Source organism: Tyto alba, unplaced genomic scaffold (assembly GCF_018691265.1).
Source record: "Tyto alba isolate M040663 unplaced genomic scaffold, T.alba_DEE_v4.0 Super-Scaffold_7, whole genome shotgun sequence".
NCBI lineage: Eukaryota > Metazoa > Chordata > Aves > Strigiformes > Tytonidae > Tyto > Tyto alba.
In genome coordinates, this window is record NW_024881328.1 from 7041609 (window position 1) to 7068005 (window position 26397).

At 41.4% G+C, this 26397-nt stretch overlaps 1 protein-coding gene across 1 annotated transcript in view; it reads left to right on the top strand.

The window, feature by feature from the left end:
• NXPH2 (neurexophilin 2) overlaps positions 1-26151 on the top strand; it is a 40233-nt gene extending 14082 nt beyond the window's left edge. Inside the window, exon 2 of the mRNA XM_033003166.2 lies at positions 24370-26151. Coding sequence (XP_032859057.2) covers positions 24370-25113 — 744 coding nt within the window. The 3' untranslated portion in view covers positions 25114-26151. The remainder of the gene's footprint in view (positions 1-24369) is intronic.
• The last annotated feature ends 246 nt before the right edge of the window (positions 26152-26397 follow it).

Here is a 26397-nt window from a genome sequence, read left to right on the forward strand (position 1 = left end):
TTTGCAGATGAAGAAAACGGGCTAGTTTCAGGATTAAGACATTATATTCTGAATAATTCTCTTGGAATATTTTCCTACTTCAAACTGCAATGATTTCACTACCAATTTTTTTAATCCGTCTCTGGGCATGCTACCTAGGCAATTTGTTTATTTTTGTTTTGTTTTGCTGGACATCAGCAGTGAACCCACAAGAGTGGGACACTACTCATGCTACATACATATTCTGAAGATGTGAACTATGTGACTATATTAGCACTATGCACAAGTTAACAGTCACAACACCAAAATGTAGGATGAGTACAGTTAAGAGGTTGTGATCAGCTCAGAACTCAGGGAGAATATTCTCGTATCTAGCCAGAAACATTACCAATTTCCCTGACATTACTGCCATTGCCAGCTCTTCAGGGGTGCCTTCTGCTTTATGTACAGGGCTGGGCACACATCAGTGCCCTGAGTAAATACAGTAGTGGCTGAAAAGAAAAATAACAGCAGGAATTACACTTAAACAGACTTTATACCTAAATATTTTGCTCAGTCTCTAACTTCTGATTAAAGAAATATCCCAGAAGTTTCCAAGAGACACATTTCTTTGCAAGCAGTCACAGCCTTTGTAGCTGTCAATGTGTAAGAGAAGCTTCTGTTGGAAGATGTTGTTAAAAAAAATCACGTTCTGTTGATACAAACCTGATATTGCTTCAAATTTCCTATTCCTGAAAGAAATACATTTGAAGCAGTCTGTTAAATAGTCCTTTTACCTGGAACTACCACCTGCTTCTCATACAAGTCATTATCTTTAACAGATAAACATTCCAGTAAGAGCTAGACAAGGTGCTAGTTTTTCTTGCAGTAGTCAGAAAAAAGAACAATAAATGTGTGGGAGAAATTAATCAATTTGGTTAGAAACATCAAGGTGTGTGCCTATCTGAAATATAGACAGATCAGTTCAGAGAAGGCTCCAAGTATAGAATTATTGACCCTCGAGGATTAGATACAGAATAACCTTCCTAGGCTGTACTTTGTCAATATTAAGTAGTGTTTGCAAGGTGAGTAGTTTAACAGTCTCATCTCCCTTGGCAAATATTTAATAGTAGATGCATCAGAGCTTTTCCTAATTTTTTTTTTTCCTTTTATAAATTACGCTGCTGTAAAAGTATATTAATGTTCTGTGCGTTTACTAATGCTCTGCAAGACAGTGTAAATAAGTACAATAGATTGATGTAACTCATAAAAGTATATAAATATGTGTCTGTCTGATCTGGTTGCTCATTTTCTGATTGCCGTCTCTCTGGGACCAACTGGTTGACCCCTCTCGATGGTATGTCACAATCCTAGAACTAGTGGGGTCTGCAGCACTACAGCCACATGTAGGGTGAAAGATGAAGTCAATAGATCACAATGAGTCTTCTTTTATCTTTGTAAATATAAATACAATCCTCAAAAGTTAACATTTGAGATAAACTGTTCTTTCACATGGTGCTAATAGTATGTCTGCACTGGGATATTTTAAAGTCTATCAGGCAAAAAAAAAATAAATCTGTTTTCCTCGAAATGGTTTTGAGCCATCTATTCAAGAAGTGCATTGTCTTCCAGACAATTCAAATAGGAAATGGTCTGTGTCTATATTACCAGGCAAGGAAGAACATCTCATCCTATGACACATTCAATATCTATATGTAAGACAATGTCCTGGGAAGTTAGCAGATGAAAGCTGTCCTTCAAGTCTATCACCCAATACAAACATGACTTTTGTTTCAAGGAATGTGTACATTTGAAACAAGGAATAAAAAAATTACTAAATGAATTTACATGCTGCCATTCAAAGCCTATAATTGAGATAATCAAATTTGAGTCATCATGTTTAAAAAAATAAAGCTGCTAGGAAATTTTTTTTTTTTTTTTAATGAATCATACACAGCATTTCTCTGATGAAGGAAAGACTGTACTGGAAGAGTGGGAGGAAGGCGGCAGCAGTGCTTTTTCTGGTAGCCATGCTTGCTTAACCTGGTGAAGGAAGTCCACCCGCCCATTGATATTGGACTGCTGGCATAAATATGGGCACACTACTAATACCGAGAGGAGGAAGCTAACTTAAATACTCAGCACCCATCGGTGTCTATTGAACTGAAAGTTACATTTTCATTAATACAGAAATTCTTGTGTGTTTAATAACACCCCTCCTTTGGATTCTCCAAACCCAACAGCAACAGCTTTCAGCAATGTATTTTGAAAATAACTTTATAATGAAATTTGAAGCAAACAATATTAAATCATCTTTGGGAAGATTAGTTTTGAGGGGGTTTATTCTGTTTATAATGTGTTTCCCAGCAAACTGTATCAAAACTTTTTAGTAATGATAGTGATTATGAAAATTTAAGCCTACAAAATCCCTCTGTGAATTCAGTCTACAGTCTTACAGAAGAATGGGAGCTCCAGTTAGAGTACAACTCATTAACCACTACCTTCTGAGCCTAAGTCCAGCTGCTTTTTCACCTAAAAAGTAGCCCACTTGTCAAGGCAGTAACGTCCTGACTTGGAGACAGAGATGCTTGGGAGACTGTGTCAAAAGCCTTGATAAAGTAGATTACATTCCTCTGCCCTCTCCTCATCCACAAAATCTAGTCTTTTGATAAATATTTGGCAATAAGTTTAGTCAAGCATGGTAAACTTAGTAAATCCAGGTTAAATCTATGCTGGCTATTCCCAGGCATCATCTTCCCCATCATGTGCCCAGATATGACTTTAGAAAGGATTTACTCCATGATTTCCCCAGGGGCTGAAGTTACTCTGAGCAGCTAGTAATCTCCATGATTTTTCTTTAGCCTTTTTTGAAAACGGGCACTACATTTGGGTTTTTCCTGCTCATCAGCAACCTCCCCCAATCTCCAAAACCTTTCAAACTTGATAGTGGACAGCCTCATAATAACACCAACCAGCTCTTTCAGCACACTTGAATGACACTGATCCACCCCTGTAGACTATGTATGGGTTCAGATTGCTCAGGGGATCCCTGACGAAATTCTCTTCTGCAACTGATAGTAAGGATTATGTAGTGAGTAGAACCAAAACTTCAGAGAACTGAATTAGTTGCGCTTAGTTGTGCAAGAGTCAAATGCATCCCTTGGAATTCAATATTATATCACTGAGGTAGATAGGCACCACTGTTTTTGTTTATCAATGGATACTAAATTATCATTAAGCCAAAATTTAAATAATCATCTGCAAAGGAATAGTTGTCATTCACAATTTTTTCTCTAAATTAACTAGAAGGGCATGACGGTTTACTTCAAGTCTCTTTAGGAGAGCTAAGCTTTACTTACAAGGGTAGGTTTTGAGTTTGGTCTTCCAGTATTGCAACAGAGAATGGCCTTATAGAGGCAGAAGGAAATGTGCCCTGTGAAGGAGGACGGTTTGGGGGGGAGCAGCAATGTGTACTCTCTTGGTGACTCTGGAGCACCAGTCCTGTAAGAACTGCTTCATTCTCACATCTTTCTCTATCCCTATGTAGTTTGAACATGGTACACTTTTCCCTGAAGTCTACATCAGCAGTGCATAAGATTCAGCTAAAATTTTGAGAACAACATTAGCATAAGTTAGCTCCAGTTTTGGTGTAAAAACTCAAGATCAGCTTGCTTAAAATACTGATTATTATACTTTTTGCTCTGTTACAATTTATCAATAGGCACAGATATAGAAATAATATATGCTTAAGGCAGACACAGGGAGGTGATTTGTAATTCTTTGTAAATCTCATCTTTCTGAATTCAGCTGGTGTTTTATGGGTAGCAAGCACAGAGGTAAAAATGCCAGCCTATGCTTCAAGTAAGACTAACAACTTTTGCTCCTTCAAAAATGATTTGCATTTTTAATCATCTGTTACTTTGTGTCCTACTTATTAAGGGCTTGTAGATAAATTATTAAGTTCAGAAAATCTAAATAGGCAAATGAACCTCAAAGCAATTATAACACCTGAAAATTTATCAAAGTGTCATGATATTTTTCAGCTCTGGAAAGAAATTATTGTTAACCATTGTCAAGAACTTGCAGTTTTCTACCATACGGGAACTTCACTCTCCCCTCAGTTTGTTAGCTGATGTAGTGACAAGCTGCACAGAGATGACAGATTTAGCCAAGGATTTGGAGTCTGAACACCTGTGTAGTGTCATGCATTTAAAAATAGAATGTGACAGCAAAACACATCAACCCTCTAATGTCCAAATGGAAACCACAGGGGTTTTTCCTTCAACTTTTATCCAGAGAAATAGCTTTCAATCATCACTGTCCAAGTAAAAATACAAAACAAAAGCTGTTTTGTTGAAGTCCAAAATAAACAGGAACAAATCAGAGTGGTAGGCACAGGTGCACCAAAAATATTTGGTAATCACCACTGCTTTCTTCTCAGTGATGTTCTAATGGCCTGCATCTTTGAGGGGTGCAAATTATTAATGTTCAGTAGCAATTTCTTCAGGAATCACTTGTTCGGTTAGAAGAGGTCTGTCAACTAAAGCTACTTTGCATACCTTTACTTCTGTATGACTCATTCAACCCTCCATTGAAGCTATCAAAAAACAATGAAAACATTTTTTGTTTTGTATAATCTTCTCTATGGGAGAAAAAAGCATAAACCAAGGGCAGAAGGATAAAAACAGTCTTGCTTGATTACTGGGTTATAAGTGTGCATTATGCTCTCCTCTGGAGGAGCCTGTCATTGACAGTATTTAAAGGGAACATCTCTACTTCCCATCTCCTTTAATAGCATCCTTGAAATGTTAATCAAAACTAAACCATGGGGTTTGGTTGTGTTTTTTTGTTTTGTTTTGTTTTTCTTTTCTTTTTTTGTTTGTTTGTTTGTTTTTGTGTGGGTTTTGTTCTGTTGTTTTTTGTTTTTGTTTTTTTTTGCTACAGAGGGAACTAGGATTCCCAGCCTGTCTGAGACTCTAAGCCCACTGCCATCCTCACCAGCTGCCAGCATGCTCTGCTGTCCTCCAGGGCTGGGCACACTTACTGGGGAGCACCATGGGCTGGCAATGAACCCAGTGCATCCCCTTTTCCGTTACAGAGGGCTAACCTTCCAGCATGTGCTCTTTCTTCAGCAAAACCTTTGGTTTCAAGGGTCGTATGTTTTTCGTCCATGTTGGGTGCAATAATTTTGAGAGGGGTTTTTGGCCTCTTTTCTATTGCAATGCTATTATCTGTGTTGAAAAGGATATTTATTCAGTGTTTCGGGACGAGTTTTATGTGATTGTGTGATAGGGAATTAAGGAAGGTCCATATTTAGCCTTTCTGTTCTCGCATTTATGTATGAGAAAGACAGAAATCTACTTTAAACTCAGATAAGAATTAGCATTTTGAATGACAAAAGCTATCACACATGAATGGGTTGCTTGTTAAAATCAATGAAATAAATTAGACTCCCTGTTTAGGAGCATCTGGCACCCTTAGAACCTAGTTCATATAATGATATCTCTGTTTATTAAAAAGAATTATGTAACAATATGGTTGATTTATTTCAAGATGATTGGCTTAGCAACTTAATTGGACTATGCAGTACATTAGAGCAAAAAAAAAAAAATTAATTAGCTCATTCATTTGTGTATTGCTGGAAGCACTGCGCATCATGCTTAGCTTCTTTAAAGGTGTGCAGCCATTTGATCCTGCAAGGAACTGAATCTTTTCAACTTCCACAAAAACTGTCTTCACACTTAGAGGACCATCAGCACCAAGCTGATGTTCAGGCATTGGGCCCCAATCGAATCCCACAGAAACCTCTGAAGGTTCCTTTGGATTCTTGAGAGTGCCTTCGAGAAGATTCCTTTTAATCCAGAGAGCACTCAATGACTCCTTGCAGGTAGAGGAACCTTCATGGAGAAACAGCAAGACAAAAATGTGCCTTGAAGAATAAAGCCCATTTTCCCACCCTGTGGACTTTTGTTTTTTTCCCCTGAGCTGAAACTCCCACCTTCCAACTCCCAAATACTGTTAACATACCGGAAAGTTAACATGCTGTATCCAAGTTTTATATTCATCCTGGTGCAAAGTTTTATTTCCTCTATTTCCAGGATGACTACTTACACGTAAAAAACATGCACTTGCAGCAACACCATTTGACTGCTGTACAAAATTGCCACCTCTCAGCTGAGACAGACTAATAGGATATTTTTGGTGAATCTCTTAGTAATGCAAAAGTAACAGAGTTACTGAAGAAGAGAAGGCTCCCAGGAGACCTAAAAGGTTTATATAGTGGCTTTCCAGTACTTAAAGGGGGCTACGGGGAAGATGGAGGGGACGCTCTTTGTTAGGGAATGTAGTGATAGGACAGAGGGTAACAGTTTTAAACTGAGAATAGATTTAGATTTAGATGTAAGGAAAAAATTCTTCCCTGTGCGGGGGCTGAGGCGCTGGCCCAGGGTGCCCAGGGCAGCTGTGGGTGCCCCCTCCCTGGAAGGGTTCAAGGCCAGGTTGGACGGGGCTGGGAGCCCCCTGGGCTGGGGGAAGGGGGCCCTGCCCGGGGCAGGGGGGTTGGACTAGATAATCTTTAAGGTCCCTTCCAACACAAACCATTCTACGATTCTATGATCATTTATTGAAATGTGTTCAAATTACTTAATATCAGAAGAGTATTTTCAGAATAGCATGTGACAATGGTTCAAATAACTTTCAAGATCTCTCCACTTTCAGTTCCAAATGCATCTTGTTGTGTCAGCCAAGAGACTGCTGTCTTGGGGGCAGATACCACTTAAGTGGAGTTAATCACATCAGCATAAGTTGTTTCTATACTCTAGTTTTACACCAATTTATATAAAATTAGAGGTTTGGATGTTGATTCCTCTTGTGCTGTTAAGATACTCTGAATCCCAGTTGATTTCTTTTTCCATTTCTGTAACTCAATGCCAAACTCCTCACTTTTCTCCCACCCCTCAAAGCACACAAAAACCAAGACAAAAACATAAATTAAAACCAGAGTAAGGATTTGACTTACTTAAAACATAAAAGAAGAAATAGAGCTGAAATGCCGTACTTATCGTACCCTGTTGTACCTAGATACTGCTGCACATCTGGTATGTGAGATAATGCACTGTTTAGAGACCGTGTTAGGAACACAGAAAATTGGAAATGAGTTTTAAGTCTTAACGCTACATTTCTTCACTACTGGGAGCAAATAAGGCCCTGATTTTCACTCTTTTTGTAGGTTGTGTGATTTGATTCCTTCTGTTTGTTTGCTCTGTAAATAATATAGGCATGAAGGAAATCAGAAAAAGTAATGGTTCTGTAAGAAATATTTTGTGCAGCACAGCTGAGGGTTTTTTTATAAATTCCTAAACTGTATATCAAGGTTTAATTGTAATATTATTAGCCACAGCAAATAATAAGATGCTCGGTTGAAGCCATGGGTGGAGCAATAAAAAGCACATGTATCTTGTTCATTGATTTATCACGTAATATACATAATTAAAACCAAAGACGGTGGTTAGCCATTCTTGACCTGCAACGGAGTATATTCTCTCTGGACTACCTGGTGTTACAATTCACTTTTGTCACGATCGTGCATATCAGTTAATTGTGTGAGTGTAGTCTGTAGCTATCAGACAGAAGAAGTTAAATCTGTAGGCAACATGCTTTCCAGTCACTTTTTACTGAAACTCATGAATGGCTGCATGGGTCTGATTTCTGGTAGGGAGTGTTTTCCTCATACAGTCATTGAAAATGCAAGATCTTTATTACAAAAATGACAGAGGTATAGTACGTTTAGCTTTGGAGTTACATACAGGAATTCAAGCATGTCTCTAAATGTAGAACATCGGACTTTATCTGGTCTTTTAGTACTTCTATTATTCCAAACTAAATGCTTTCTATTGGTTTTGTGTGTGCATGCCTGTTCACCAGTAGTGAGGAAGGAAAGGGTTTCCATGACAAGCCAGGACACAGAAGAGGAGACAGGCTGTCTTTAATGCAAAGCCTGGTATTAGTGACATGCTCCCAATGTCCAGCACCAGGCGGGATGGCCCCAGGGAGGAATACAATGAGCAGGGAAGGTGTTGGCGTGTGGCCGAGCCCCTGTTCCTGAACCCAGACCTGAGTTGGAGCAGCTCTTGTACCTTGAAAAGAGAGAAACAGTGGTGGGAGCAACACGGTCTGTCTACGAGTCCAGGAAAGCAGCATCCCAAACCCAAGAGAGGAGCAAACCAGCAGCATAGCAAACTCTTCTCCTCCCTCCAATCTGTGCTATGCTTATCCTATGTAGTGGCTATGAAGACAAGGGGAGAAAAACCAGCTGAGTAAGGCATGCTGTTGGCACCCCAGAGAAAACATCTACTCCAGAATATTGAGCAGCATTGAAGTGCACATCAAAATTGTTTAGACATTTTGATCCATATTCAGCTATCAGACATTTTGGCTGAAATTCAGCTGAGCCCTAAGCAAAGTCGAACACAAGCCAGATACATCTTATCTACACTAATGAGGTGTTGCCCTTTGCTGACTGGAAGGAGATGTGCCAAGACTTTTTTTCTGGAGCGTGATTTGGAAATACCAACTCTCTGTTCAGTGACGTAACGTATTCAAGCTTCTTGTTCTCTGAATGTAGGTGATAAGAATCCTTGTTTCTTACTGCTAGTCCAGCCATCCTGTTCTCCTTTATGCATGACTGGTGGACTGAAGAAGCTGCTACGCCTCAAACAGGAGCTGGAAGGTTCCCTGCTTCAACCCCAGCCAAGATGAACAGGGAAACCAGATTTATTTAAAAATTTCTGTAGTCCTGTAGGAACCAAAATCTGTGGAACACTAGCATGCATTTGCTTTGCCTAGTTTGATGGTCATGCCTGGTCCACATTAAGTTTGTGCCAGTGGGTGATCCAGGCATATGGGGAACTTGTACGGAGCTGTGCTCCCTTCATCCTCATCCCTGCAGCATTGCGGGCATGTAGGACAGACAAAGAAGCTCTTCCTGAAATGGTTCATCACAAGCCACTGGCACTTTCATAGATAAGAGAAGTTGTAACGTTATTTGATATAACACAGTTTATTGGCCTGATCATGGAGACTCAGAGATTTATAAAATCACATTTTTATGGCTGATTCAGTCACATGCATACATATTTATAGACTTTAGAAACTCTTTGTAATTGATCACATAAGGCAGCACGTTCAATTTTAATACAAGGGATTGCTTCCTGTCCCTGTAGAACCACCTTTTGTATCCACGGGCAGTTTAAAACATTTACAGCAGAGTTGCTCTTTTGTCTGTCATATGCTTATTACCAGCTTTGGTCTAGGCAGCAGTTATATTTAGATTTGTTTCCTTCTTTGTTCTCCACAATCTGTATGAAAACATGCATTAGAAGCAAGAAGGAATGTGTGACTTTTTAAACCTGACTTCACTGACACATCATTAGTCCTTGTACTATCTGCTTATCAGCTCACATCTCATATATCTTGCTTTAAAAAGTTGTTCTTCCTAACCTCATTTTGTTTGGGTTTTGAGATTACTTATGTCACTTGTTAACATTCAGTCCCAAGCCCATTCATAAATTGTGGTTAGGTTTCTTATACAGACTTAGAATTTGGCTATTTAATGAAAAATATTTTCTTTCATATTAAACCTTTTCAGACAGTGTTTGAATTAAGCAGTGACCTGTAAGTCTTATTTGCTATTATGGGTTCCTCTGAACTGGCTCATTCTGCTTTTTAAAAAGTAGCAAGAACTGATTGCTGCAGAGTGGCTATTTTCAGAGTAAATCTTAAATTAACAAACTCCATTTTGGAAGCAAATTCATTATCTGCTAGGGAGCTCAGGTCAGCTAAAAAAGAAAAATTCCCAAAGAAATTTGAACACTGAGGTGCAAAAGAACACTTTGGGTTTTTTGCCATGCATGGTCAAGTCCAAGAGCAGGGAAGAGAGTCAAAAGGGGTTGTTAGCAGAGGAACGTGGATGATGTAGACATTATCTAAACTCTTCTGTGAATGAAGACAAGTCAACAGAGCTGAGATTTCTCTTTAAAGGCTTATCTAAACTGACCTCAAATTCAGGCCTTTTGAGGTTTTGCAGTCAAAGGTTTGGGATCCAGCTGACTATTACAGCACATGTAGCCTCTGATATTTGTATTCCAATTTGCATTATTCATGCTAACACAGGGAATTCTTTTTAAGGTTATGCTTTTATACAGCTTTTCCTCTAAAACACCTTTAGTATGTATCCAAAGAGAACACTGCCTACCGTCTTGTTTCTAGGATTGTACATTTTCTAGGGTACACGTTTTACACATGTGTGCCTTAAAAGCAATGTGCTAGAGTCCCATTTCCCCTGCCCCCCAGTCCTCTCGTGGGTGATTTATCTGCCTTTAGTGCTTGTTTCACCAACCGCAAGCACCCTGCTAGTACAGTTCTTTTATACAACCTCAAAATGTTATTCTTTATATGCCAATTGAAATACATCAAATGCATTGTGGGATGAGACCAAATTAATACTTGGGGTTATGTGCACAGTAATTCACAGTAAAAGAAAGATTGAAAGATGTAAAGATGCATTGAATGTATTCCCCTTTTGTTTGATATGGATACGGCATATGTGAAGCAAATAGGTTTGAAATTATATTTTTATAGGCAAATGACAGCAATTTGTATTAACTCCTATTGTGCTAGAATGTAACATTTTCATCTGATGTAAGCCTTTCTTCAGATCCTCTTTCTGCTCTTACAGTGCATGTACAAAGATCTTAGATATTAAATATCTCAGTAAATTACTGAAAGGGAACAAGACAGGCACATGTTGTGACACTCTTCCAGTTGAACTAGATATCAAACTCATCTCTTCTCCTGTTTTTAAACGCAAGTCATGGATTTATTATATCAGGACAGATGACTAACCAACTTCTAATTAAGCCCTGTTAAAACTTCGATGGTGACCGGAATTCAAATTTGGACCTTGTCATTTTTAAAACGTCTCAAACCTATAGCTTCATTTTGGAATTAACACTTCATGTACGTAGTGCTAGTCTTGAACAGGATTAATTATTGTTTGTTTGTCTGTTTGTTTTAAAAATTAATCAAAAAAGCCAAGTTTTTATATTGATAAATAGCTAAAAAATTGCTAAAGAAAATATTTCTATTTTTAAAAGCTTTTAATTTCTTAAAATTAAATAAAAGATTTGACCAACTAATCTCAAACTCTTCCCCAAATCTTGAAAGCACAAACAAATTCAGGCTGAAAGGAATTCTGGTTTTCCTCTTCTTGGGGACATAAAAGATGGCTGAATAAATTAAAAGGGGTTAAAATTAGGTTTCAGTAGGATCTTACAGTATGAAGTCACTGTTACTATACCATTATGCAGCGCACAATGACTGCAGGCGTGGCTGGCTGCTGCTAGGCAAAGGCTAATATTGTTTCACCTTAAAACTTAATAATAAGGCAGCTTCAGTCAATGATTTTCTCTTCTTTAAGAGAGTAATTCATTTAGGAAAGCAGCATGCATGCATGTGTGTAGGCAGCAATAAAATATCTCAAAGTGCCCCAATGTGCTACCTCATGCTAAGTGGTTTGAAAAGGAAAAAGATTTTAATTTAATTTAGAAAACTGCCATGGTCTTTCAAGCATCCTGCGGGGAGGAGAGAAGCTGTGAGCCAGCATGCCGCTGCTCCCCCGGCAGGCACGAGGATGGGCAGCTCCCAGCCCAACCCCAGCTTCCACACCTGCCTGCGGGGTGGGGAGGAAGACAAACCTCAGCCCTGCCTTCATCCCGAATGAGTGCGCCGGTGTTGTCTCTGCCGGAGCAGGCGGGGAAAGGCAGCGAGAAGGGGCTGCTAGGGACCCCCCCAGCAAGGGGTGGGTGTTCGGCACACTCCTGGGAAGGCTACACTGCTGTGCTAGCCAGGCTTTTAGCAAATGGCCTCCACTTCATTGGAAAGATGTAAGTGGAGGAGCTTCTTCTCCCCGACATGGGACCCTCGCAGGTCCTTGCTGCATTTCTGAAGCAGCCTCGGCCCCGGCGCTTGTACCCCTGCCCTCCCCAGGCAGCCTAACCCACAACTCGTAGCGTTTCTTGTGGAGCAGTGGGTCACCTTTTTCCTCCGTCTCAGTAGCAATCCAGCATACTCTTGTAATTCTCACGTGTTTCTATAACAAAGCTTTTAAGCAGAAATATATTTTCTTAGGAACGTGTCAGGAATGTACCAAGCAGCTCCGTTTGTAGTGGCTTGGGTCTGGCTGTCACCCTCCTGGTGCATTAACAAAGGCGTGCACAGGAAGGAGGGTTTCCAGGGTGGAACACCATGCTTGAAGTAAACAACAAAATGTGTTTTCTGGAAGAGAGCTTTGACCTTGAGATCACTATTCATTCCCCTCCCCCCCCCCCCCCCCCCCATCCCTGCTCAGCTGCTGGACTCTTGGACACATCCACAATTCTTCAAATAACAGGGAAGATTCGGACGGAATCACCAAGACTCACTGAATAACTCCAGCTGACAGGTTCGTTAGCAGAGGGATATTTCCCAGGGACTTGGGGTGACCACAGCTTTGCTAAGACAGCACAGAAGGCACTTGAGGCAGCTCTTTTCAGCTGGGAGCTTTGCATGCTGAGCTTCTTGCTGCCCTGAAGCTGTGCTCAAGCCGCGCGTGGTGGGAAGGCGATGCGAGTTGTGCTTGGCCAGGGACACAGCAGCTTTCCGTGGGTACCACCTCCGTGGGTAGGACAGGCAGCTCGGCACCGTGCAGCCTGTCCTACCACCCCCCCCACAGGACCCTGTCTGAGCCAGGAGGGGTGCCAGGACCATACCTCCATTTTTTTTATTCTTTAAACTGAGTATTTCCTCCCTAACCCGACAGTTATGCACCCTCTGACAAGATGCATTTAACAGTGAAAGAAGCTAGAATGAGGTTCAGAAACTTGGATTTTGTTTCAGCTTGCCCTCCCCTCGCTACGGTTGCCTCCCATTAAAGGCAACGGAGTTTGCAGGCACACGGTATCTCCCAGGAATGGGCTCTTTATCTCGATCGTGTCAGTGACAGGTTGTTAGGAAATGAGCCTGCAGTGAAGCAACACAAAAATCTTATGCCTTATTTAAATAATGGTGTTCATTGCCTACTAAAATGTAACTCCTTGCTTTAAAATAGGATTAATTAAAATGTACAAGAATGCAATTCAGTTACATTTTATGCTTCAGCCCCATGCACACTTTTCATAACTCATTCCCAGAAGTAATATTCAGGGCAGCACGGCATTCTCAGTTCTGCCATTAAAAGCACAAATGACTATAAAACCTGTTCTTTTCAAAAACTTGGCTCAAGTATTGCCATTGTTAGATTTTTCATAACATATTACTTTGGTCATTACTGTTTTGCAAGATAATTGTATCAGTGATCTAACTTTTGACAGTATCCAAAGTGGCTGAAAATAGTTTGCTGCAGCACCTTTGTCTTTTAAAGGCCATTTGGGGCTTGTTATTTTAATCCTTGTGCAGCCTGATTTATCACTTCAAACATCTGTCAGCTGTGCTTTGTCTTGAAATTGATAGTGATAGTGTTACTGATTTTTCAACAGCAGCTGTTAGAGGTTCATTAGTTAGACTCTCAAAGGGAGTAGATAACTGTAATATTTTTCTTTGTTAATCATCTCTCTTACGCATTGTAATAATACAGAGCTTGAAATCTGCTAGAAATGCACAGCTTCTCTCTGTTTCTAACTTGTCAGAAGCATCCTTTTATTCATTTAATCTGGCTCGATTATTAAATCTCTCTTCTTCATATCGCAGTAAAAAATTGAATAATGGCACAAGAGTAGGAAGATAGAAAAATCAGCCCTTGCTGTGTCGTACTTAGCATGGAGGGAGGTCACTCAGGGTCTCAGAGTTCACATCCAAATATGAATCAACTCTGAAGAGGAGATTAAGGGCTGTTCTGTAATTGATTTTTAATTTAAAATTTACAAGGCATACAAAACCTCGATGACAACTTCAGTAAAATCAGGTTCATTTTCTAACAGATACAGCAGTTTTCTGTTAATGCATTTTCCCTACCACATAAAATAATCTTAATGGTTAACTATGATTCTCAAAACATTTTCCCCTAAAAATCCTTGCACGCCTGCCTCTAGCCGAGTGCCACAGTGACTTCTGCTAGGAGCTTCAAGGGACCTGAGCATCTGCAAACTCTCCTGCAGTTGAGAGGGTATCGGTGCTACTGCCGGTTCAACCAGCAATGCGCACCAACAGATAATTACAGTTTGAAATTAGTATTTTAATGAACTGATCTCAGCAAATGTAAAGTGAAATCTCCCAGGCATTACAGAAATAAGCAGTAGGGAAAATTATTAACTGTAAAGTTCAACAGACTGATGGTCACCAGGTGCTGTCTTGGCAAAGGAGTTGAGTGTTCCCCTTTCCGTTTGCGGTAAGAAGAGGCTTGTTCAGGTTTTGGTCCTGCAAGCTGCTGCCGTTCGTAGGGACATGGTTTAGTGGTGGATTTGGCAGCGTCAGGTTTACAGCTGGACTCAATGATCTCGAAGGTCTTTTCCAACCTAAATGATTCTGTGAGTCTAAGATGAGCGTGCGTCTGGAAGTGGCACGGTGACTTCAGTGGAGATTGAAAACATCTGGGACATCTCACAAGCTTTCCAGGTGAATAGGAACTTCTGCTAAAAATAACTGAATGCCAGATCTTCATCCTAAAGGGACAAGTCTTAGTCCTATAAGAAAACAGGTGTGTCCATAGCACAAGTTCAGGGCAAAATAGATTTCAAGAGTGCAGCATGAATTTCGAGGAAATGTAGACAGTGACTCAAAAAGCACCTCAAAATCAGTTTCTTTTTATATATTGTCAGCGCATGAATTGTGTTTTCTTCTTAAAGATGAACTGGTACCTTGAACTGGTTTGCATCAGGCACCGTGGTCATGCCAGGTCTAGGGAGAGGGTTCTGTAGGGAGCAGAACCAAAGAACTAGAGGTGCCTGCTTGAAGACCCCTGCCAAAAGAAATGTCCCTCACGCCACAGCCTTGCCATGCACTCGGGTGGCCAGAAGACACAGGCCGTCGCCACACGTTCAACTCAGCTTTCATCTTCTCCCAGTTACCAGGGTTAGAAACTATTCTTGAAAGAAATGCACATTGATTTTCGAAGTCAGAGTTTCAGCTTTTAGCCATCTATCTTCAGAAGCCCTTCAGAAGTCCCACCTAGCTAGATTATTCCATTAGTATGTCACAGGCTCGATGACCTTTTTATTTTATTTGCTGAAGGACAGTCGATCTCAAACACAGCCCAAGACGCTGTGTAGCCAGTCAGGTGGATCACTGACCCACTCCACGACAGCATTTCCTTGTTTGTCCTGTTATGAACCAAAAATTCTTCTTGAAAGTTTAATATATTTACATATATATATAATATAAGCTTTCTATATCTATTGTAATGGAATGAGAAACTTTTGTACAGGACGATTTTTCAGATCATTCACAGAATGGTTTACATTTATGTTACTTCTCCTCTCCAAGAAGAGCTGGATGCCTCATATATAGTAAAGAGAAAAAGTACTTGGTAATATCAGACAAAATTATGGGTCGTTCCTCTACAAACATACAAATAAGATACCTATTTTTTATCTCAGACGTGTCTATTTTAGATTTAGGGGAAAAAAAAATCAAACAAATAGAAAGAGGTGAAGTCTTCAAGAATAGAATTGGTGCACATTTTTTGGCAAGAAGCATTTCTCAGAAGAAATTTTCTGTTCTCTCAGCAAAAAGGTAGATCAATTCAATGCATGGATATAATTTAAAAGCTATCTATGCTCTAAGCAATTTATCCAATTGAGGCTGGAGGGAACACTTCAGATAACCTAAAACTACTCGTCAGGGCTGTGGGAAAGATGGCACATACTTTCAACAAATACATTTTCGAAAAAGGAAAGCTTTGCAGGCTTTGTTTTAAATTTTCACTCTTTTTTTCTTCTGCTGCTTCTTCCTCCCAATTTTGTTTCTTTACTGTATTGCTGTTTTAATGAAATACTATTTAGTTTTCTCACACAAATTGAAGAATTTTAAAGTGATTTTTTTTTTATTTTCCTGTAGAATATGATACTGAGTTTGAAGTGTCTGTTTTGTTTAAAAATGTGCAATGAAATCGTATCCTGAATTGGAACTTCTCCCAACATACCCCTTTGTTTTAGATTTGTATTTTGTCTGTGGGTTATTTGGATGTTATCGTCTTATGTTCTCATTAAAGTAAAGATTTCTACCTGTTACCTTCCCTAGCTTTTAGGTGTATACAGATCTAGATAGAGATCTTTCTCTCTCAGATCTTTTGAGGAAAAATGGCACAGCACCTTTCAGCGGTGCGCCGTGAACCGCACTTCATTAGCTTCCCGCATGCCTGCCGTGAGAGCAGAAGAGGAACTTGCCATATTATAGGATGGAAAAATAATGCTGAGTTGCACACTGGCTTTCATGTTTCCAATTTATGTTTTCTGACTTACCTCCTATGACAGTCTGAAACTCCTGAAAGGCAAAAGTCTGAGAAGCGAGAGAAAGCTTCAGGCTTACCCTTACCATCGTGCCTCTTTCAGGTATTTAAGTGCATACTTGTGTTTACTGGTGCGAGCTGACTTTCAGACTGCAGTACGTCAGAAAGTATTAATATTCCAAATTAATATATCGATATAGAATCTTTGTCTGCCATCCCTCATTTTCTTCCTGTCACTTTCCTACGGCGCCGCTCGGACACTTTCCAGGCAATGCTGCAAGAGCGATGGCTTTGGAGGAAGGAAGCCCCATCGCCGGTCAGTGATAGCAGGACGCGGTACAGCACCGACCGCTTCCCTTCTGTCGGCGGGGATGCTTGTACAGCATTCCTCTGCAGGGGGGCGAATTTCTTTGTAGGATTCTTTACAAGCAGAAAATTTAATGGGCTGCAAGGTTCGATCATGAAGGCCTTTTTTTCTGCTGAAGCAGCTTGTCATTTTAGTTTTAACTACAGGAGACAGGACAAAATTGTTAAAGCAATCCAATTATATTAGCTACTGAACAGGGGATTTCTGTCCACCTTTCCCAACTGAAAGAAAGTAGCAATAGCTCTGTGAGCCTTTAAAACTTTCCAAATTGCAACCTTTCTAACATGACTGGGGGATTTTGAAAAGTCTAGGTACTCTGCCACCAGTGCTTCTGACAATCCCCTCCCTGCCCTGCTCTGCAGTTTCCCCCCACGAAGGATATCTTTGCTGAAATCAGCACGCTGAACCCCAGAGTCCCTCTTTATGATCTGTTTTAAAATGAGACAGAAATCAAGAGGGTGAACTCTGAGTTTCCAACTTAATTTTGTCTTTGCACCAAAGCATTTCAAAGAGTCTGTCATCACCCACAGGAGAGAGAAAGACAGTGCAACAGCTAGCTGGTATGTATTTATTTATTTACAGTTTAGCAAGGGAGAGGTTGTACAAGCCTAGGAAAGAGTTTCAGGTGCCTGGAGAGCAAGAGCATCCTGTTACAAGGTTCAGCCTCTCTTCTAAATATTCACATCCCACCACCCACATTAGTATGGGTAAATGATGACGGCAGTTTCTGTGGAGTCTCTTCATTTACATGGAGAAATAATTAATTCCCAGCTCTTGGCAATTGCACAACGAAACTGGAGTTGCTCAACTAATCCAGCTAATGGGCAGGGCCCTCAGTAATAATATTCAGGTCCGTCTTTTGGCGATGTGCTGCTCGCACCTCTCCTTTCTTCCAGGCTGCAAACTGCAAGCGCTGCTTCCAGAGCCACATAGGACACGCAGACCCCGCTCTCGACCTCCAGTTGAAAAGTCTTTTGTCATTTCTTTTGCCTTTTTTGAAGTTTGACAGAAGTAAATCCCTGCTCACTCTGTTCCTTCCCACCAGCTCGGTGCTCGGGGGTTTATATGCAACACAGATGGCTCCTGGGCTCCTCATGGCTCAGACCAGGCTGCCACACAGGTAATTATTTACCATCACCAGGACCCAGGGAGCACCACCGGCAGCCTGCAGCCCCCTGGGCTGGCTGCCATCGGCCACCCACCGGGAAAGGGACAGTCGCCCTGGGCACCTCGGGGTGCCTACATCATACCCTGCATCACCAACTGCACCGCAACCCCGGCAGAGGAATTTGGCTCAGGAAGTAAAGCAAGCAGCCAAAGATGCGGCCATGTTTTAGCAGCCCCTTCATCTCAAACATTCCAAGTCATTTTTGTACTTTCTTCACAATCGAAATAACATACAGAAGTTAGTTGTATTTCTTGGGAGCTTTCTTGTTATTTTCCCAGTATGACAGCCACATACCCTGCTGTCAGAACCTCAGGTATTCACATATACTTTTTAACTTACAAGTCCTCTATACTTATTGAATTTAAAATACACCTTCTGAGGAAAAACACAAACTCCAAACCGTGGCAGGATGCCCACAAAACAGAGTACACACTCAATTTTCACTTGCTGCAGCCACTGTTGTCTAATTCACGTTGGCACGGGGGCTATTTGGTTGGGAGCTGCAAGTGATTGCAAAGTCAGGAGGAGGAATCAGTACAAATTTCAGGACCTGTCTGGAAATGAAAGATTTTTGATTCAGTGCAAAGCAACTCCTTGTTTCTTGTGGCAGGCTGGCCTGCACAATTTTGTTTTCTCAAGGGAAATCCAAAAGCTTCCCAGCAGAATTTCTGCAGAAGCGATCAAAAATTTCCAAACAAAAACCTGAGCATGTGTTTGGGCAGCTGAAGATCAAGGCATCCTTAAAGACTTTTCTGCGTGGTAGCAAAAGTTGTTAATTCACAGCCTTCATGCCTAGCAAAAGCTGCAGTGGTAAATGACAGTCAATCCACCTTAAAATTATGAAAGCACACGAGCTTATAAGGTCCTGAAAAATAAGGCTGTAACTATATGGAACAAACGTGTGTCTCTTTTATACAGTCCTGCTGAAAGAAGATGTTGCTTAATTCCTGAATTCCTTGAAGCATTCCTGACAGCAATCACATCTGCTGCCATAAAACCCATCATGGCCTCTGCCTTTGGGAAAAATGTATTTAATAATCAGTAAAGTTCAAGCTCAGCTTGTTGTGCTGAAGTATTAGAACCCGTCATCATTTTCTTGATAAAAAAAAAAAAAAAGGCTAAAATAGAACACAATTTTATGTTTTTCCATTTAATTGATGACGGGTTGAGTTTTTATTAATCTTTCTGGGCTCCAGTGTAAGATGCTGAAAAAGCTAATATGAGATCATTGTATCTGGTTAATGTGTGTGCTTTGCAAAATTGATAAGGCCTGTCAAGACATAAATTATTTAAAATTTGATAAATGTGTTGAAATCATTGAATTTTCAAACAGACAAAGCAGAGCTATTTCTCTTCCCCCCCTAACCCTCCCCAAACTGAGGGGTTTTGTGCAGCCGCTCAATGATGCGGCGTTATCCTTGCAGCACACGGCTTGTAAGGCACTGAAATGAGCAGGAGGAAGCCAGAGAAGTGTCCTGTGCTGCTGCAGCACTGACATGAATATACACCCCTGAGATACATACAGCCTCAGGGATGGAAGTAGCAGAAAGTGAGGAAAGCACTGGAAGCCTCCCTCAGTATGAATTTTTCGCCGGTGAAACTGGGGGCAGGAGGAGGTTACCGAGTACCACCTCCCTCCTACCACCCCTTCCTCTCTATCAGTGGGATAAAAAGCTCACAGCAGCACCAGTGAGTGAGCAGCTGAATGGTGCTTCAGAGCTGTTTATCCCAACAGACCTATTTATTTCAACTAATTGCCGAGAGTTTTTAAATGATTCCTGGCAGGGGTGAAGCTATAGAAATGATTGCTGGTGATTGATGAAAAACCTGGAGAAAATTCCCAAAGCACCAAAACAATTAACTCTTGCATGGCTACACCTGCTTTTATTTAGTGCCTTGCCCGCAGAGAAAGGCATGGAACAAGTTCCAGATGAACCCAAATTTATTTGGGCAAATAGAGCAAAAACCACATTTAGTGATGCCAGTGTCTCATCAAGGCAGGCTCATTTCTCAAAAACAGTTCACAGGGAACGTTATTTAACGCTATGCCGCTCTACCACGGTCAGGATCACTCATAGAAGAGAAAGGTTTTGAAGAGCAATCACCATCTTTCAAGGAAGTGCACAGGAAGAGCCAATGGTTTGAAGTTTAAAACTCCATAAATATAAACCGCATCGTATTTTGGCTTGCGCTGTTCTTATGGTTAACGTAGCAAAAGAAACCAGCAAGGCACGTTGTAGAATCTGTACATCTCGGTGGGTCCGAGGTTATGTTTCTTATTGGAAAATATCTACAGTCTAATGGAAATTTTAGGGTAACCGGGTGACATTTTACAGACTCTGTAATGTGGAAAAAGATTAGGTGATTTCTTCTGTTTGGAAATTGATGGTTTGGAGGGAATGGGAAAATGCAGGTGCAGCAGAGGAGAACTACAGCAATAGCCATCTATTTAAATGTATACATTAGCTTCCCAAAGCTAGTATTTTTCAAATACCCTACTAGCAATATTTTCCAGTATAGAGAAGCATTACAGTGAAATGGGAAGATGCTGAGGAAGTAATTTTTTCCCGCATGTGCTGCATTCTTTTAATACCGATTTTTTTATTTCCCGGAAATTGCTAACCAACGTGAATAAACAGCTGAACAAAGAGCATCGGCCCATCCTTGCTAATGGCAAAAAGCTGCCATCGAGCAAAGGGCCTTTGCGGTGTAGAGAGGTAAATAAAGCACTAGAGTTCAGCTCTTTTATATTGCAGAAAGCTTTATTCAAAATAGAAAAAACATCTGCATAGGCACAAAAAAGGTTTTACATTAAAAAAGCACAAATATTAATCACAATTCTGAACAATGCACGCTCATTCCTGCTCCTGCGCTGGGCACTGAGCAGAACCGGGCGGTTCTTTGTTAGACACCTTTTAACTGAATATTTGCAAAACACAATAAATGTACTACCCAGAGCCTGCAAAGTCCCTTCCCTGCAACCGACGGAGCCTGTCAGCCTCTGAATCTCATTCCTGTAATGAAATCAGTGAAACAAGACAGCAGTAGGATGAAGCAGAGTCGAGAATTAAGGCTGAGCAAGATTGGAGGGTTCTACAGTCTGCAAACTATTTAAAAGAGGAGGAAGAAAAAATTACTCAGGTTAAGGGTAAGGTACAACTTTCAACAGTGGCTAGGGATCGCTATCTAGACCTTGAACAGGAACATTACATCCTTATAGGTCAGTATATTAATGGTTTTGCGTTCCCCTATTATGAAAGCTGTTTCGTTGCCACATTAAATTGTCCATGTCACTGTAGCCCCAGGGACATGTTTCATTATCTCATGAGTACACCTCTTTTGGTGCAACACACAGATAATTAAAAGTAGTAGTAGTAGTAGTTTAGCATGGTGCAACTCTGCAATTCCACCATCGTAGTTTTGAAGTAATTGTGCCCTAATACCTTAGCGATGTGACAAACCCACCTGGTTTTAGCATGCATTAATGATTCCTGCCCTTAAGCCATTCCAAACCACATACCTATATATTTCTTCTTTTTATGTCAGAGCCTTCTGAAAAAAGCAGTTCAGAAAGCAATGCTCTGCTATCTCATTTGGAGTGAGAGCCCCCTGAAGAGACATACATTGAGTATTAGCAGTAACACATGACTCAATGCCCTCTCCATCTCTTCATAAAAGGAGAGGGAAGAAACGCCAAAGAGCCATTGCACGGATTTCAATAAACATTGCAAAAAGAAAAGCAGCCCAGAAGGACAATCGTGCGTGTTCCCATGCCCTTGCCAGAGGACAGTCAGAGCTGGGTGCGGACACAAGCAAAGTCAGAACCTCCTGTGGACCAAGCAGCTTCGTTTCTATGTATTTCTCCTCAAAATTTCTAACCGCGGTTCCCTCCGGCTCAGTTGCTAACAGCAATACCAACTATAGGTGCCCACAGTTTTGAGCGGTCGTTAGCATTTTAAGTAGCAGATCACTGAGCCGTGAAAACAGAGAGAAAAAAAAAGTTTCCTAATTTCAGCACTGCCAGGCCTGTGGTCCCAGCTGGAATCTAGAAATGCAGCAGAAAACCCTTTTTTGTGCTTCTAAAGGCCTCGGGTCAGTTTTGGGGTGGAAGATGGGTGAACGTGTGCATCGGTTCTCGTTTCGTCTGGAGAGTCGCTTCTCCGCAGCAGGGGAGTTGTTTCCCTGGCAGTGGGGTTGCCCAGCTGTTCCCAGCATCACCCGGCTGATTTTGAGGTTGTGAGCAGGCTTAAAAATGGCCAAAGAACCATGCATAAACATGACACTGCTTCACCAGGAGCCTTCCATCACAGCGGAAACGACGCTTCCCCCAGCATCGTTATGACAGCGCTATTTGTGCTGGTACAGATAAGCATCTGTCACTGTTTCCATTAGAATCCTCTATTTTCCTGGGCTCATAGCTCAGCCATAAAAAAACGTAGCAGAGAGGCAGAAAGTTGACATACAAGGTCTCAGACTGGGAGTGATCATTGTTGTCTTTTTTTTTTTTTTGTTTTTGCTTTCCCCCCCTTTTTCTAATCTGACAAAGAAAATAATGTATTTCTGCAGAGACACACCTGATCACTACATCCCGATCCAGCCATAGATTTATTTAGCAGTAGTGATGGCCGCCTTTCAACATTTCAGTTGTGACTGTCGCCGTGATGGCTGCCTTTCAGCGTACCAGCTTAATTGCTGCATTAGGGATGAGCAGGAACAACACGTGGTGAGTGGGTTTGGGCTCAATTTTAGAGCCTATTGCTAGAGAATAGGTCCCAGTGAAGATTAAGGGCTTTGGAGTTTCTGATCCTTGCCAGATGATGACATGAAAAATTGAAGATTATAGAAATAACAATTGAATATTATAGAAACTGAGTACTGTGAGGAACTAAAGGGGGAGAAGACCTCTTTGGGATGAGTAGCAGAGGGACGAGCAAGCCCAGCAGTGCAGTTCCCTTAGTGAGACAGGCGGCACAAAATCCTACCCCACGCACTCAGCACCAGCCAGCCACGGGGGAGGACGGCGTGCGCTCGGGGTTTTGACTGTTTTAGACAAGCTTCCACCCCGTCATCATGCTGTGGTTGCCTACTGGATAGCAAAAACCCCATCCCGTGCAGCAGCAGTCCTGGGACCCCAGCATCCTGAGCCTGGCGTGGCACGATCAATGATGAAGTGAGAGCGGCACATTGCCGGGAGGAAGAGGAGGCACCAGCTTTTCACCGGGGACGAGGGCAGTACAACGCTGTTCTTCTTTCTATTTAAGCGTCTTTTCTTTCTGTTCACACCTTCTGTAAGAATAATTGCAGGTGAAAGTTTTTCTTTGTACATTAAGATGATGGTATAAGACAGTCCTGAAGAGAACAACCCCTGAAAACACATTCTTCAAAACTTACGTTCAAGCTTTAAAGAATCTAAAAAGTTAGATGGTCATTTCTAGCCTGTTGAAACAGGGATCCTGCTTCTGACCTCCTGAGGACATGCTTGAGTTCTGCCTTTGCAACAGGACTTCTCTCAGGGTGTACAGGATGAGCCTACACGAGCAACGTGTCTCTACATTAAATTAGAAATCTGCTATTTACTGACACCTGCATGTTTGACTGTGAAATCTAACACCATTCTGTCGCTACCAGAAGTCGTTATTTGCTTTCTGACTGCAAACAAGTTTGTATTAGACTTGCTGAGCCTAGTCACGCTTCTGAAAAATTACGAGATGTGTTGCATGGCTGGGATTGCTCAGCACTTCTTGCAGGTTAGGCCTTGCTAAATAACAGGCAGCTTAGCAACAGAAACCAACACATCTGAAAACATGGTTATTTCCGTGATCCACCTCAAACTAAGAGCACAAATGGGAAGCTAAGTTTGGAAAAAATGGAAAAGGCAAAACCAGAAAAGACAAATGTATAATAACATTTGAATACACAATTCCAGAAGCAGCTGAATAAGACAGAATTTTAAGCCTAAACTAGTTGAGAGGTTAAGTGGGGAGAAAACCAAAGAAGAATGGAAAATTCTGTTTCTATTTCACTCCGTCGTTTAGCAGAGGTGCTGCTTTGCTGTTCAGGTTTTCCAGCATCCTTACGCATACTTTTATCTAACAAAACTGTGAGCAAAGGGCGACTGCCTGCTCTCACAAATGACAGCGCTCAGCCTGTCCGGAGATTTATCCATGTCCCAGTGGATGGCTCCTGTTGAGCTTTTTGCATCTTCTGTAAGCTGTTTGGAGTAAAACCCTTGAGCTTTCATGGGGCAGCAGAAATTACTTATTATAGTGGTCCATGTGACTGGACTGGTTCATGCCCTATTTGGTGTAAAAAAAATAAATATTAATGGCTCTTTTTGTAGCCTGACAGTTTTATTTTCACACTTCATATTTACAATCCTTCCTTTCTGTTTTGAAACAGGTATTTTGTGATGCTAATCAAGTCGTACAAGCCACCGACGTGCTGGACTGGGAAGACAAGGATGCTGCAGAGACACTGGTTGACAACGTGGTCCATTCCAGGATCATCAATCCTTTACGCCTGTTTGTTAAGCCATCTCCAGTACTGAAACACGGCCAGGTGTCCTACTCGGACAGCATAGAAAACTTTTGGGATTGGTTGTCCAACATCACGGAGGTTCAGGAATCTCTCGCACGAACTAAACGCAGACCTATAGTAAAAACTGGGAAATTCAAGAAAATGTTTGGATGGGGCGACTTCCACTCTAACATCAAAACTGTTAAGCTGAACCTCCTGATCACAGGGAAAATCGTCGATCACGGCAACGGGACCTTCAGCGTTTATTTCCGACATAACTCCACAGGTCTGGGAAACGTTTCTGTAAGCCTGGTGCCACCGTCCAAGGTGGTTGAGTTTGAATCATCTCCACAGTCAACACTGGAGACCAAGGAGTCCAAGTCCTTCAACTGCCGAATTGAGTACGAGAAAACAGACCGCGCTAAAAAAACTGCCTTGTGCAATTTCGACCCCTCGAAGATCTGCTATCAAGAGCAGACCCAAAGCCATGTGTCCTGGTTGTGCTCCAAACCATTTAAAGTTATCTGCATTTACATTGCTTTCTACAGCGTAGATTACAAACTGGTGCAGAAGGTCTGTCCTGATTACAACTACCACAGCGAGACTCCCTACTTGTCCTCCGGCTGATACAATCGTGGGTAACTGTAGAGATACAGCATCAGTCATAAAAATAAGCATTTCCATTAACCTTTTGGAGAAGAATATGTTTTCCTATCAGGTTAAAAAGTCTTTAAGAACTGTAGCTGTGTTTGTGCTGTATCGTAAATAATCAAACTGTTTACGTAACGATCATTTTCATTTGAGACCACTGCATTTTAGCTCTCTCCCCACTCATGAGGGAACTACCTGGCAGACCCTTGACAAAAATCAAACTAAATTATGTCTGTAATGAACAACGATCTTGAAAATCAGTTTTTTAAACTAGCCTCAATGGCAGAGAGATTGTCTTTTACTTGAATTGGAACAGCACTTAGCACGGTCCTATTTCTCATTGGGAACTTTAGATGACAGTATAAAGAACAAATGATGAGGCAGACTCCCAGCTGCTTATATACAAAATCGAAGTAAACAACTCTCCCACTAATTTCGGAAAGAATGTTACACAAACTGGGCTCAAGGCATCAAGTCCAAATACTAAGAGAAAGTGTTATTTCTAGGACAAAAAAAAAAAAAAAAGGAATCTACATTTCTATTGAGTTGCAGTAGCTGTACTCACTCATTGAAGAGTTCTTCCTTCAGACTTCTTACCTGTGGGTATGCAATGATGTAATTAGACACTGATGAGCTTTAGTTTATTAGACCCACCAGGTGTGCAGGTTTGGTGTACATTTGTTCCTTCCGTGGCCACCGTTGGTTTTGATTCTTCTCAAATATTTACACATACACCAGTACTAGTTTTACAGCGATAGAGAATATCCACGCCTTGGAAAAAGATTATCTCTGTTTAAGTCTGAAAATGGTGACAGGGGCTGGCTTTCACCTAAAGGAAGAGATTATTTTGCTCTCTAGCCCTCTTAGCACCGTATTGCAGCAAAGAAGCAGCATCACAGCACGAGGACGATACCTGAACGAGCTTCCTGCTTCACGGCCCCCGCTCGTCTTCCTTAGTGGTGCAGTGCATACCTTAAGTCGAAATATAAGCAATGACAAACAGAACAACAACAAAAATCTATGCACCTTCACCTCATAAAGCAGATCTCAAACGAGTGTTGATACAAAACCATTCCACCAGATTTCCCCCGGCAGAGGAGAGCGTTGCTCCGCCGCAGTTGACTGGGGGACCGGAGGGCCGGGCTGGGGCTCTGCCTCCAGGGACGGCCCCCGCCCCCGCCCCCGGGCCTTGGTGCTGCTGCTGCCGGTTTGCTGCCTTAGTTCCTCCTGACAGTTGGATGTGGCGGGGCCCGGGGGAGA